Source organism: Hylobates moloch, unplaced genomic scaffold (assembly GCF_009828535.3).
Source record: "Hylobates moloch isolate HMO894 unplaced genomic scaffold, HMol_V3 SCAFFOLD_16, whole genome shotgun sequence".
In the NCBI taxonomy this organism is placed as follows: Eukaryota; Metazoa; Chordata; class Mammalia; order Primates; family Hylobatidae; genus Hylobates; species Hylobates moloch.
This window is the reverse complement of record NW_026652291.1, coordinates 35,954,182-35,968,319: the sequence shown is the minus strand read 5'-3', so window position 1 is coordinate 35,968,319 and position 14,138 is coordinate 35,954,182. Positions and strand designations below refer to the sequence as shown.

Below are 14,138 nucleotides of genomic sequence, written 5' to 3'. Positions count from 1 at the left end.
AGTCATGTGATCTTGGGCAAATCACTTCTCATCTTTGACCTTCAATTTTCCATCTATATACTGAGAGAAAATCATTTTTTATATTTTCTCCCAGTTCTTTAATTTGAATTGATAACTTTGGTAGCAAATATCCCCATTTTTAAAACATGGGTCTAAAGATTAATAAAAACCTTTACTGTGGCTTTCTAAAAATTTGCACCAAACTCCTGTTTATATTTCATTATTTCATATTCTTTTTTTTTTTTTTTTTGAGTATTGTTCTGTCACCCAGGCTGGAGTGCAGTGGCACAGTCTCAGCTCACTGCAGCCTCCGCCTCCTGGGTTCAAGTGATTCTCCTCTCTCAGCCTCCTGAGTAGCTGGGACTACAGTTATGCACCATCATACTCGGCTAATTTTTGTATTTTTAGTAGAGACAGGGTTTCGCCATGCTGGCCAGGCTGGTCTCGAACTCTTTTCCTACTTTTAAAACGTATCTCAATGTAGTTTTTCATGTGACCCCAGAGTAGAGTATTATGAAGCACTTGGTAAGTGCCTAGTGAATTGTGGGTTGATCCAGAATTGTGAACACCACTGGTTTCCCCATGATGTTATTGTCATAAAATTGTGGTGAATTATTTTTAAGAAATATCTGGGCCGGGCGCGGTGGCTCACGCCTGTAATCCCAGCACTTTGGGAGGCCGAGGCGGGCGGATCACGAGGTCAGGAGATCGAGACCATCCTGGCTAACACGGTGAAACCCCGTCTCCACTAAAAATACAAAAAATTAGCCGGGCGAGGTGGCGGGCACCTGTAGTCCCAGCTACGCGGGAGGCTGAGGCAGGAGAATGGCGTGAACCCCGGGGGGCGGAGCCTGCAGTGAGCTGAGATCGCGCCACTGCACTCCAGCCTGGGTGAAAGAGTGAGACTCTGTCTCAAAAAAAAAAAAAAATCTGAATGGCAGATGAGATTGTTCAAGGAAAATTTTTGGAAGTGCCTTTTAGTATTCGATTAGATCTCTGACCTTGATTTCAGAGAACTGCCATGAAGAAAGAAGCCTTGTTAAAACTGAATATTCTAAAATGAATCCTTTCAGAAATCCTGGCTGAGTAAATTACTACCCAGTTAATTTTTTTATAAATAGATAATTTGATAGAATGAAAGGTACAGATCTTAATATAGTTTGATGAATTTTAGCAAATGTTTACAAATGTAACTCACATCCCAATCAAGATTTAGAACGTATCTATTATTCTAGAAAGTAACCTGATGCCACTTTCCAGTGAATCCCCACTGTGTGGCTACCCCCTCATCCCTGGTCACCAGAGGCAGTCACTGTTTTGATTTCAATAATTATGATTAGTTTGGCCTGTTTTTAAACTTCATATACATTTATTCATACAGTACATACTCTTTTGTGTAACGCTTCTTTCACTCAAACATCAGGAAAATGTTTATGAGATTTATTCATTTATGTGCTATATGTACCCGCAGTTTATTCCTTTTTATTACCAAGTGGTATTCCATTGTTTAAATATACCACAATTTGTTTATCCATTCTCCTGTCGATGGACATCTGATCCAGATTGTGGCTATTCTTGATGTAGCTTCTGTGAATATTCTTGTACAAATTTTTTGTGGACATATGTTTTCATTTCTTTTGTGTAAATACTCAAAAGGGGAATGCTAGTTTAACTTTATAAGAGACTGCTAATTTTCCAAAGTGGTTGTACCATTTTATGCTGCCACCAGCAATGTATGAGTTTTCCCGTTGCTTTATATCTTGTAATTATTTAAAGTTGTCAGTCTTTTCAATTTTGGCCATTTTAATGGGTATGAAAAGGTATCTTGCATAGTTTTGATTTACATTTTTCTGATGACTAAATGATGTTGAGCACCTTTTCATGGGCTTATTAGCCATTCATACATCTTTTGTGAAGTGTCTGTGCAGTGTTTTACCCATTTTTAAATTGGTTGTTTGTCTTTTATTATTGAGTTGTAGAAGTTCTTTCTACTTCAAATACAAATCCCTTGTCAGTGTCATGGAGTCTGTTCTGCCTCCCAAGCCAGTACCCCAACCACTGGAATACTCTCAGTTTACAAGTACCTAATAGCCATTCTGAATGTATAAGGGTTGACCTGGCTGTGTGCTGGGGATTAGGGGAGATTCTCCTCTTGCTATATGGCAAGTGTTAGTTGGTGTTGACGTTGCAGCTTTAGTTTCCCCTTTTTCAATAGATACATAGATCCCTTTCTTCCCCTCCAAACAAGGAGGGAGTAATGTTTCAACCAGCCTTTCAGCTAAAAAACTATTTTCCCATGGAGATAATATTTACAAAAGCTAGTTAGGCTCCCAGCCTCTTAGTCAGAAGTTCAGTAATATATCAGAGATAATAGAGCTACTGTTTTTGCTAACTAACCTCTTTTTTATTATTATTATTATACTTTAAGTTATAGGGTACATGGGCACAACGTGCAGGTTTGTTACATATGTATACATGTGCCATATTGGTTTGCTGCACCCATTAACTCGCCATTTACATTAGGTATTTCTCCTAATGCTATCCCTCCCCCAGCCCCTACCCCATGAAAGGCCCTGGTGTGTGATGTTCCCCACCCTGTGTCCAAGTGTACTTATTGTTCAATTCCCACCTATGAGTGAGAACATGCAGTGTTTGGTTTTCTGTCCTTCCGATAGTTTGCTCAGAATGATGGTTTCCAGCTTCATCCATGTCCCTACAGAGGACATGAACTCATCCTTTTTTATGGCTGCATAGTATTCCATGGTGTATATGTGCCACATTTTCTTAATCCAGTCTATCGTTGATGGACATTTGGGCTGGTTCCAAGTCTGCTATTGTGAATAGTGCCGCAATAAACATACGTGTGCATGTGTCTTTATAGTAGCATGATTTATAATCCTTTGGGTATATACCCAGTAATGGGATTGCTGGGTCAAATGGTATTTCTAGTTCTAGATCCTTGAGGAATCACCACACTGTCTTCTCACAATGGTTGAACTAGTTTACACTCCCACCAACAGTGTAAAAGCATTCCTATATCTCCAAATCCTCTCCAGCATCTGTTGTTTCCTGACTTTTTATTGATCACCATTCTAACTGGTGTGAGATGGTATCTCATTGTGGTTTTGATTTGCATTTCTCTGATGGCCAGTGATGATGAGCATTTTTTCATGTGTCTTTTGGCTACATAAATGCCTTCTTTTGAGAAGTGTCTGTTCATATCCTTTGCCCACTTTTTGATGGGGTTGTTTGTTTTTTTCTTGTAAATTTGTTTCAGCTCATTGTAGACTCTGGATATCAGCCCTTTGTCAGATGAGTAGGTTGCAAAAATTTTCTCCCATTCTGTAGGTTGCCTCTTCACTCTGATGGTAGTTTCTTTTGCCGTGCAGAAACTCTTTAGTTTAATTAGATCTCATTTGTCTATTTTGACTTTTGTTGCCATTGCTTTTGGTGTTTTAGTCATGAAGTCCTTGCCCATGCCTATGTTCTGAATGGTACTGCCTAGGTTTTCTTCTAGGGTTTTTATGGTTTTAGGTCTAACATTTAAGTCTTTAATCCATCTTGAATTAATTTTTGTATAAAGTGTAAGGAAGGGATCCAGTTTCAGCTTTCTACATATGGCTAACCAGTTTTCCCAGCACCATTTATTAAATAGTGAATCCCCATTTCTTGTTTTTGTCAGGCTTGTCAAAGATCAGATGGTTGTAGATGTGTGGTGTTATTTCTGAGACCTCTGTTCTGTTCTATTGGTCTATCTTTCTGTTTTGGTACCAATACCATGCTGTTTTGGTTACTGTAGCCTTGTAGTATAGTTTGAAATCAGGTAGCATGATGCCTCCAGCTTTGTTCTTTTTGCTGAGGATTGTCTTGGCAATGCGGGCTGTTTTTTGGTTCCATATGAACTTTAAAGTAGTTTTATCCAATTCTGTGAAGAAAGTCATTGGTAGCTTGATGGGGATGGCAGTGAATCTGTAAATTACCTTGGGCAGTATGGCCATTTTCACCGTATTGATTCTTCCTATCCATGAGCATGGGATGTTCTTCCATTTGTTTGTGTTCTCTTTTATTTCATTGAGCAGTGGTTTGTAGTTCTCCTTGAAGAGGTCCTTCACATCCCTTGTAATTTGGATTCCTAGGTATTTTATTCTCTTTGTAGCAATTGTGAATGAAAGTTCACTCGTGATTAGGCTCTCTGCTTGTTATTTGTGTATAGGAATGCTTGTGATTTTTGCACATTGATTTTGTATCCTGAGACTTTGCTGAAGTTGCTTATGAGCTTAAGGAGATTTTGGGCTGAGACGATGGGTTTTCTAAATATACAATCATGTCATCTGCACGGAGGACAATTTGACTTCTTCTTTTCCTAATTGAATACTCTTTATTTCTTTCTCTTGCCTGATGGTCCTGGCCAGAACTTCCAACACTATGTTGAATGGGAGTGGTGAGAGAGGGCATCCCTGTCTTGTGCCAGTTTTCAAAGGGAATGCTTCCAGTTTTTGCCCATTCAGTGTGATATTGGCTGTGGGTTTGTCATAAATAGCTCTTATTATTTTGAGATACATCCCATCAGTACCTAGTTTATTGAGAGTTTTTAGCATGAAGGGCTGTTGAATTTTGTCAAAGGCCTTTTCTGCATCTATTGAGGTAATCATGTGGTTTTTGTCTTTGTTTCTGTTTATGTGGTGGATTGTGTTTATTGATTTGCGTATGTTGAACCAGCCTTGCATCTCAGGGATGAAGCCAACTTGATCTTGGTGGATAAACTTTTTGATGTGCTGCTGCATTCGGTTTGCCAGTATTTTACTAAGGATTTTTGCATCGATGTTCATCAGGGATATTGGTATAAAATTCTCTTTTTTGTTGTTGTTGTGTCTCTGCCAGGCTTTGGTATCAGGATGATGCTGGCCTCATAAAATGAGTTAGAGAGGATTCCCTCTTTTTCTATTGATTGGAATAGGGTTTCAGAAGGAATGGTACCAGCTCCTCTTTGTAGCTCTGGTAGAATTCAGCTGTGAATCCGTACCTCTGGTAGAATTCGGCTGTGAATCTGTCTGGTCCTGGACGTTTTTTGGTTCGTAGGCTATTAATTATTGCCTCAATTTCAGAGCCTGTTATTTGTCTATTCAGGGATTCAACTTCTTTCCTGATTTAGTCTTGGGAGGGTGTATGTGTCCAGGAATTTATCCATGTCTTCTAGATTTTCTAGTTTACTTGCGTAGAGGTGTTTATAGTATTCTCTGATGGTAGTTTGTATTTCTGTGGGATCAGTGGTGATATCCCCTTTATCATTTTTTATTGTGTCTATTTGATTCATCTCCCTTTTCTTGTTTATTAGTCTTGCTAGTGGTCTATCGATTTTGTTGATCTTTTCAAAAAACCAGCTCCTGGATTCATTGATTTTTTTTGAAGGGTTTTTTGCATCTCTATGACCTTCAGTTCTGCTCTGATCTTAGTTATTTCTTGCCTTCTGCTAGCTTTTGAATGTGTTTGCTCTTGCTTCTCTAGTTCTTTTGTGATGTTAGGGTGTTGATTTTAGATCTTTCCTGCTTTCTCTTGTGGGCATTTAGTGCTATAAATTTCCCTCTACACACTGCTTTAAATGTGTCCCAGAGATTCTGGTACATTGTGTCTTTGTTCTCATTGGTTTCAAAGAACATCTTTACTTCTGCCTTCATTTCGTTGTTTACCCAGTAGTCATTCAGGAGCAGGTTGTTCAGTTTCCATGTAGTTGTGCAGTTTTGAGTGAGTTTCTTAATCCTGAGTTCTAGTTTGGTTGCACTGTGATCTGAGAGACAGTTTGTTGTGATTTCTGTTCTTTTACATTTGCTGAGGAGTGCTTTACTTCCAACTGTGTGGTCAATTTTGGGATAAGTGTGATGTGGTGCTGAGAACAATGTATATTCTGTTGATTTGGGGTGGAGAGTTCTGTAGATGTCCATTAGGTTGGCTTTGTGCAGAGTTGAGTTCAAGTCCTGGATATCCTTGTTAACCTTCTGTCTTGTTGATCTGTCTAATGTTGACAGTGGGGTGTTAAAACCTCCCATTATTATTGTGTGGAAGTCTTAGTCTCTTTGTAGTTCTCTGAGGACTTGCTTTATGAATCTGGGTGCTCCCATATTGGGTGCATATATATTTAGGATAGTTAGCTCTTCTTGTTGAATTGATCCCTTTACCATTATGTAATGGCCTTGTCTCTTTTGATGTTTGTTGGTTTAAAGTCTGTTTTATCAGAGACTAGGATTGCAACCCCTGCTTTTTTTTTGCTTTCTATTTGCTTGGTAGATCTTCCTGCATCCCTTTATTTTGAGCCTATGTGTGTCTCTGCGTGAGAGGTGGGTCTCCTGAATACAGCACACTGATGGGTCTTGACTCTTTATCCAATTTGCCAGTCTGTGTCTTTTAATTGGGGCATTTAGCCCATTTACATTTAAGATTAATATTGTTATGTGTGGATTTGATCCTGTCATTATGATGTTAGCTGATTGTTTTGCCTGTTAGTTGATGCAGTTTCTTCCTAGCATCAATGGTCTTTACAATTTATTATGTTTCTGCAGTGGCTGGTACCGGTTGTTCCTTTCCATGTTTAGTGCTTCCTTCAGGAGCTCTTGTAAGGCAAGCCTGGTGGTGACAAAATCTCTCAGCATTTGCTTGTCTGTAAAGGATTTTATTTCTCCTTCACTTATGAAGCTTAGTTTGGCTGGATATTAAATTCTGGGTTGAAAATTCTTTTCTTTGAGAATGTTGAATATTGGCCCCCACTCTCTTCTGGCTTGTAGAGTTTCTGCCGAGAGAGATATGCTGTTAGTCAGATGGGCTTCCTTTTGTGGGTAACCTGACCTTTCTCTCTGGCTGCCCTTAACATTTTTTCTTTCATTTCAACCTTGGTGAATCTGACAATTATGTTTCTTGGGGTTGCTCTTCTCGAGGAGTATCTTTGTGGTATTCTCTGTATTTCCTGAATTTGAATGTTGGCCTGCCTTGCTAGGTTGGGGAAGTTCTCCTAGATAATATCCTGAAAAGTGTCTTCCAGCTTGGTTCCATTCTCCCCATCACTTTCAGGTACACCAATCAAACATAGATTTGGTCTTTTCACATAGTCCCATATTTCTTGGAGGCTTTGTTCGTTTCTTTTTACTCTTTTTTCTCTAAACTTCTCTTCTCGCTTCATTTCATTCATTTGATCTTCAATCACTGATACTTTCTTCCACTTGATTGAATCAGCTACCAAAGCTTGTGCATGTGTCACGTAGTTCTCATGCCATGGTTTTCAGCTCCATCAGGTCATTTAAGGTCTTCTCTACATTGTTTATTCTCGTTAGCCATGCATCTAATCTTTTTTCAAGGTTTTAAGCTTCCTTGTGGTGGATTCGAACATCCTCCTTTAGCTCGGAGAAGTTTGTTATTACTGACCTTCTGAAGCCTACTTCTGTCAACTTGTCAAAGTCATTTCCATCCAGCCTTGTTCCATTGCTGGCAAGGAGCTGCAATCCTTTGGAGGAGAAGAGGTACTCTGGTTTTTAGAATTTTCAGTTTTTCTGCTCTGGTTTCTCCCCATATTTGTGGTTTTATCTACCTTTGGTCTTTGATGATGGTCACCTACAGATGGGGTTTTGGTGTGGATGTCCTTTTTGTTAATGTTGATGCTATTCCTTTCTGTTTGTTAACAGTTTTCCTTCTAACAGTCAGGTCCCTCAGCTGCAGGTCTGTTGGAGTTTGCTGGAGGTCCATTCCAGACCCTATTTGCCTGGGTATTGCCAGCAGAGGCTGCAGAACAGCAAATATTGCTGCCTGATCCTTCCTCTGGAAGCTTCATCTCAGAGGGGCACCTGGCTGTATGAGTTGTCAGTCAGCACCTACTGGGAGGTATCTCCCAGTTAAGCTACATAGGAGTCAGAGACCCACTTGAGGAGGCAGTCTGTCCGTTCTCAGAGCTCAGACACCATGCTTGGAAAACCACTGCTCTCTTCAGAGCTGTCAGACAGGAACGTTTAAGACTGCAGAAGTTTCTGCTGCCTTTTGTTCAGCTATGCCCCCGCCAGAGGTGGAGTCTACGGAGGCAGGCAGGCCTCCTTGAGCTGCGGTGGGCTCTACCCAGTTTGAGCTTCCTGGCCATTTTGTTTACATACTCCAGCCTCAGCAATGGTAGACGCCCCTCCCCCAGTCAGGCTGCCTCCTTGAAGTTGGATCTTGGACTGCTGCCCTAGCAGTGAATAAGGCTCCATGGGTGTGGGACTTGCTAAGCCAGGAGTGGGACATAATCTCCTGGTGTGCCGTTTGTTAAGACTGTTGGAAAAGCGCAGTATTTGGGTGGCAATTTTCCAGGTACAGTCTGTCCCGATTTTGGGTCCCGATTTTCCAGGTACAGTCTGTCATAGCTTCCCTTGGCTAGGAAAGGGAAATCCCCTGACCCCTTGTGCTTCCCGGGTGAGGTGATGCCCCTCCTGCTTCAGCTCACCCACCCTGGGCTGCACCCACTGTCCAACCTGTCCCAGTGAGATGAACCAGGTACCTCAGTTGGAAATGCAGAAATCACCCGTCTTCTGCGTCGATCACGCTGGGAGCTGCAGACCGGAGTTGTTCCTGTTCGGCCATCTCTGAATGGACCGCTTGCTTACTAACTAACCTCTTAAAAGAAACAAACAGATGAAGTGCATGATGTACCGTTAAATTATTGAAACTTTTTCATAAACAACATACATAATTATTCCCTTGTGGTTTTGTTTATTTTCAAAAATGGGGTCTCTTTATGTTGCTCAGGCTTGAGTATAATTCAGCGACATCATAGCTCACTACAGCCTCAGCCTCCCCATATCTGGGACAACAGGTGCGTACTACCATGCCCGGTTTTTTTATTATTTTTTATTTTTTTAAAGACAGCTCTTACTATGTTGCCCAGGTGGGAGTGCAGTGATTATAGCAGATGTGATTATAGCACACTATAGCCTTGAACTCCTGGGTTTAAATGATCCTGTGCTTCCACCACCCGAGCAGCTGAGACTACAGGTGCATACCACTGTGCCTGGCTCTCCTTGCAGGTTTTTTTGTTTTGTTTTGAGGTGGAGTCTTGCTCTGTCACCCAAGCTGGAGTGCAGTGGCGCAATCTCTGCTTACTGCGACCTTCACCTGCCGGGTTCAAGTGATTCTCCTGTCTCAGACTCCCAAGTAGCTGGGATTACAGGCACACGCCACCATGCCCAGCTAATTTTTGTATTTTTGTAGAGACGGGGTTTCACCATGTTGGCCAGGCTGGTCTGGAACTCCTGACCTCAGGTGATCCACCCACCTAGTTGTAGTTTTTAAGATCATTTTTCATACTTCTAAGATCCCAGTAAGTTATATTAGGGTATACTGCTGCTTCAAGAAACTTTGAAACCTAATCTTTTTGTATGACAAGAGGGAGTCCCTCAAACTTGGGTAAAAAGAAGACAATTAGGATTACGTTGGATTAAAACCACAGAAGACTTTTAGCATTAATGTCTAAATACATTTTTTTCATCATATGAGTAATACATGTTTATTGTAGGTAAATTATAAATGTTTTATAAGTTATATATTTATTGCGAATTATTTATAAATTTTAAGTAAAAAATTGTTAATGTTTAATATAACTTGTTCTACTTATATATATATTTTTTATAAATATGAGATTATCAATACATATTGATTGCCATCAGCTTTTTCCTCATAGCAGCATATCGTGACTTCCTATATCCATTAACATATTTATTTCTTAATTTTTAATGGCTGAGTGGTGTGGTACTCTGATGAAATTTATAGTTTATTTAGCCAGTCTCCTTTATTGGACATTTATTTTCAGGTTTGCATTAGTAATAAGCACAGTGGTCATTTTTGCACAATTCTTTCTTAGAATGAATTTCTAGAAGTAAATTTCTGTATCAAAGAGTTCACATTTTTGAGGCTTTAAATCTAAATGCCAAATTGTGGTCTCCAGAGGTTGTAGCAATTCACATTCCTTCCAGTATTAAAGTGTACTCATTCTCCCTATCATGGATAGTAGACATTTTCCCAAATCATTGTTAATCTGGTCATTTAAAAAATTTCATCTCAGTCGGGCACAGTGGCTCACGCTTGTAATCTCAGCACTCTGGGAGACCGAAGCGGGCAGATCACCTGAGGTCAGGAATTGGAGACCAGCCTGGGCAACATGGTGAAACCCCGTCTCTTACTGAAAATACAAAAATTAGCCAGATGTGGTGGTGCACGCCTGTAATCCCAGCTACCCGGGAGGCTGAGGCAGGATAATCGCTGGAACCTGGGAGGCAAAGGCTGCAGTGAGCCGAGACCACGTCACTGCCTCAAGCCTGGGCGACAGAGCAAGACTCTGTCTCAACAAAAAAAAAAAAAAAAAAAAAAAATTCATCTCTTTGTTTTAATTGGCATTACTCATGAAATTGATCATTTTTCATCTTCACTGTCTATTGTAGATGTTGGTCTCACAAATGAGCAGCTCACAGTCTTGATTACAGATACTTCAGAAACTTTTTCCCATTCATTAATCAAAGTTTGCAATGATCTGTTTTCTCCCCAGGAACGACTGAAGCTGGTGACGGTTTTGGGTGCTGGCCTTCTCTGTGGAACTGCTCTGGCGGTCATCGTGCCTGAAGGAGTACATGCCCTTTATGAAGATATTCTTGAGGGTGAGAAAGGGAAGAGCCTTATTTGAGATATGTTATTTTCTTGGAGGGTTAGCAGGATGAAGCTTAGTGGTATGTTTTCTGAGCACAGTTCATGTTTACCATAGAGTCCTACCCTGAGAAGAATTGCTGAGAGATATCTTGATATCTTTGATATTGACACATCCTTAGCAGTTTGTGAACTGAATGTCCCAATTCATGAATACCACTTAATGTTTATTTGCCATAGTGCATGAATATGAGTCATTTTAAGTTATGACAGTTCTTTTTTAATGCTTACTCAAACACTTCCCAAATCCCACATGATAGTGGCTGCATTTTTTGTTTAAAAATATATAGATATAAATATTTAAATTTAAGGACCCTTTACAGTAAACTTTATAGATAATTGGTGAGGACCCATGCAGTAAAGGATAACTGAAAAAATTAAAGAGGCCTTTCCTGACCCTAATAGCAACAAGCAGAGGGAACAGTATAGCTGTGTGAGAGTAAATGCTTGGTGGTCAGCTTGGTTTACTCACCAGCAAAGTAATTTGGTCCTTCACACAGCTGAAAAGCATACTTGATTCACATTTGTGACTTAGCAAAATCCGATTACTACATGTCATGAAACTTCACAGTTACCTGTGAAGGATTGACACCACAGCTGTTAAATCCATGAGCTGAATCCTCAAGTACCAAGTCTACCGGATGTTAAGAATAGTATAAAGAGGTAGGCATTTCCCAATTTCTTACTAGAAACAATATAATAAATACTTTTTCAGATCTTGGTAGAGGAAAAGAACTGTGTCCTCTATCCAGAATGATGATGCTCTTAGGCCTGGGGTTTGATAGACAAAGAGTTTTGGCAGATATAAATGAGGATTGCAGAAGTGTTGCAAGATAGGACAGGGGCTGAGGAGTGGTCAGCTGTATTGGGGAACAATAATAAATCAGGAGCCTTAAAGCAGTGGTCTCTACTTTTTTTATGGTCACACATCCGACAGAGGGAGGGAGGAATGATTTACATGCACTATTGCACTGATTTAATGTGTACATTATAAAATACACTCCTAAAATAGGAACATTTTTGAGGCCTGAGATTTAAATATACATAGAACAATATTTTCTTTCATATTCTAGTGGGTCATCTTGAATTTTTCTGGGATGTGATTCCACTATAGAAATCACTATCCTAACATTTGTCCTTTTATGGGTGGCAGTTGTTTTCTAAAGTTGTCTGGATAATGAAAATTCCTTGAGGAAGAGGTACATTTTAAAAGGATGATTTCCTGACCTCTAGCCTAGATTCCTTAATCTCCAGGAAGGATCCTGGGAATATCTATTTTTAACAAGTTGTCTGCGATTCTTATGAAACAAGTTTCAGAAACACTGGAGTAGAGGAAAGAAGTGCTTCAAGTATAGTTTCTTTGTGTTATTTTTAATATCAATTTGAGATATAATTTACATACCATGTTTCAGGTGTAGTTGGAGGTTTTTGGGTTTTTTTTTTTTATTTGTTTATTTTGAGACACAGTCTCACTCTATCGCCCAGGCTATAGTCCAGTTTTGCGATCACAGCTCAAATCTCTTGGGTTTAAGCAATCCTCCCACCTCAGCCTCCTGAGTAGCTGGGACTATAGATGCACACTGCTATGCCTGGCTAATGTTTAATTTTTTTTTTGTAGAGATAGAGTCTCCCTGTGTTGCCTAGGCTGGTCGCCAATTCCGGGACTCAAAGCCATCCTCCCAAGTTGGCCTCCCAAAGTGCTGGGATTACAGGTGTGAGCCACCTCACCCAGCCCAGGTGTAGTTTAAGACTAAAATTATCTACCATGTGTTAGGTTGTGTGTAGAGAAAAATTCTCTCTAACCGTGTTTTTCCTGTGCTCTCACACCACTACAACCATAAACACAGAAGAAAACTTCTGTGACCAGATGCGTGGAGATATCTCCCCACTACCAAGCAGCGGACACCAGCCAGGTGTCCTCCAATTTAATTCTGACGCTGTCTACCTGGAGGCAGTATCAGATCCCACAGATCGAGGGCTCAGTCCCCAAGACTGCTCCCTCCTTCACCCATCACCAATTGCAAGCCTGGGCCTCTGGAACTTCTGACCAACTGGCTTCAAGTTGGGGTTCCCACAACCCCCTCTTTGGGTTCAGTTAATTTGTGAGAGTGGGTCACAGAACTCAGAGAAATACATTTACCAGTTTACTAAGAATGATATTTTAAAGGATACAGATAAACAGCCAAACAGCCAGATGAAGAAATACAAAGACTAAGGTATGGAAGGGTCCTGGGTGCTGGAGCTTCTGACCCTGTGGAGTTGGGGTGCGCCACCGTCCTGGCACATGGATGAGTTCTTCACCTTTCTGTCAGCCTTCATATGTGTTCAGCTAGCCAGAAGTTCCCCGAACCCTGTCCTCTTGAGTTTTTATGGAAGCTTCAAGATGTTAGCATTCCTCCCCCCACGGTTTAGGATCGTACCCACTCATGGGAGCTTAAGACCCCAAGTCCTGCCTTGGGGCAGGTGAAAAGAGGGCAAGAGAAGGTCAGAAGCCTGCTCTTGAGGCCTAACACACCCAACAGTATAACAAAAGACTGCAACAAAGGCTATGTAAGTTATGAACCAGGAACTGTGGACAAAAACCAATATATACACATATGTTTGTGTGTGTGTGTATATGTATATAAGTGTATAGTGTATATACTATGTATACATGTGTTTACATATATACACATATGTGCACACATACACACACACACATAAAATAACACCACAGGTTGCATTCCCTTATTTTCAGTTTTCCTGATTTTTGACCCGAAATGATTTTTTTTTTTTTTTCAGACAGGGACTCACTCTGTCTCCCACGCTGGAGTGCAGTGGTGTGATCACTGCAGCCTTGACTTCCCCAGGTTCAGGTGACCCTCCTAACTCAGCCTCCCAAGTAGCTGGGACTACAGGCTCATGACACCACATGGAGCTAATTTTCAGATTTTTTTATGGAGACAGGATTTCACCATGTTGCCCAGGCTGGTCTCGAACTCCTGGGCTCAAGGGATCTGTCCACCTCAGCCTTCCAAAGTGCTGGGATACAGGTGTGAGCCACTGTACCCAGCCAGAGTAATTTTGTGGTGTCATTTGAAAACAGATTACAAAGTGCTTTATAAGTCTTTTCTGAAAATAAGCATTCTGGTCTCTTTAACCTTTCATCATAGATTAGTTTCCAGCCCTAAGGCATTTAAATATTTAAAAAAATATTTTCATTTATATATTTTTCGTTCACACTTTTGGTGTACACATCTACAAGTTTTGACAAATGCATAGAGAGTGATGTTATCACCACTACAATCAAAATACAGAATAGTTTTGTCACCCTAAAAAATATGCTTGTGCTGTCCATTTGTAATAAAATGTTTTCTCCACTCTCAACCCCTGGCAACCACTGATCTCTGTCTATATAGTTTTGCCTTTTCAGAAAGTCATAAATGGAATCATGT

The 14,138-nt window shown here is 40.4% G+C and overlaps 1 protein-coding gene across 6 annotated transcripts in view; it reads left to right on the top strand.

The window, feature by feature from the left end:
* SLC39A9 (solute carrier family 39 member 9) overlaps window positions 1–14,138 on the top strand; it is a 68,810-nt gene that overhangs the window by 18,005 nt on the left and 36,667 nt on the right. For all 6 annotated transcript variants that reach the window (XR_009210236.1, XM_032179296.2, XM_032179295.2 and 3 more), the window contains exon 2: window positions 10,550–10,658. Coding sequence is in view for 3 of the 6 variants with exons in the window: in XM_032179294.2 (XP_032035185.1) it covers window positions 10,550–10,658 (109 nt within the window). In the remaining 3 variants the exon portion in view is untranslated. The remainder of the gene's footprint in view (window positions 1–10,549; window positions 10,659–14,138) is intronic.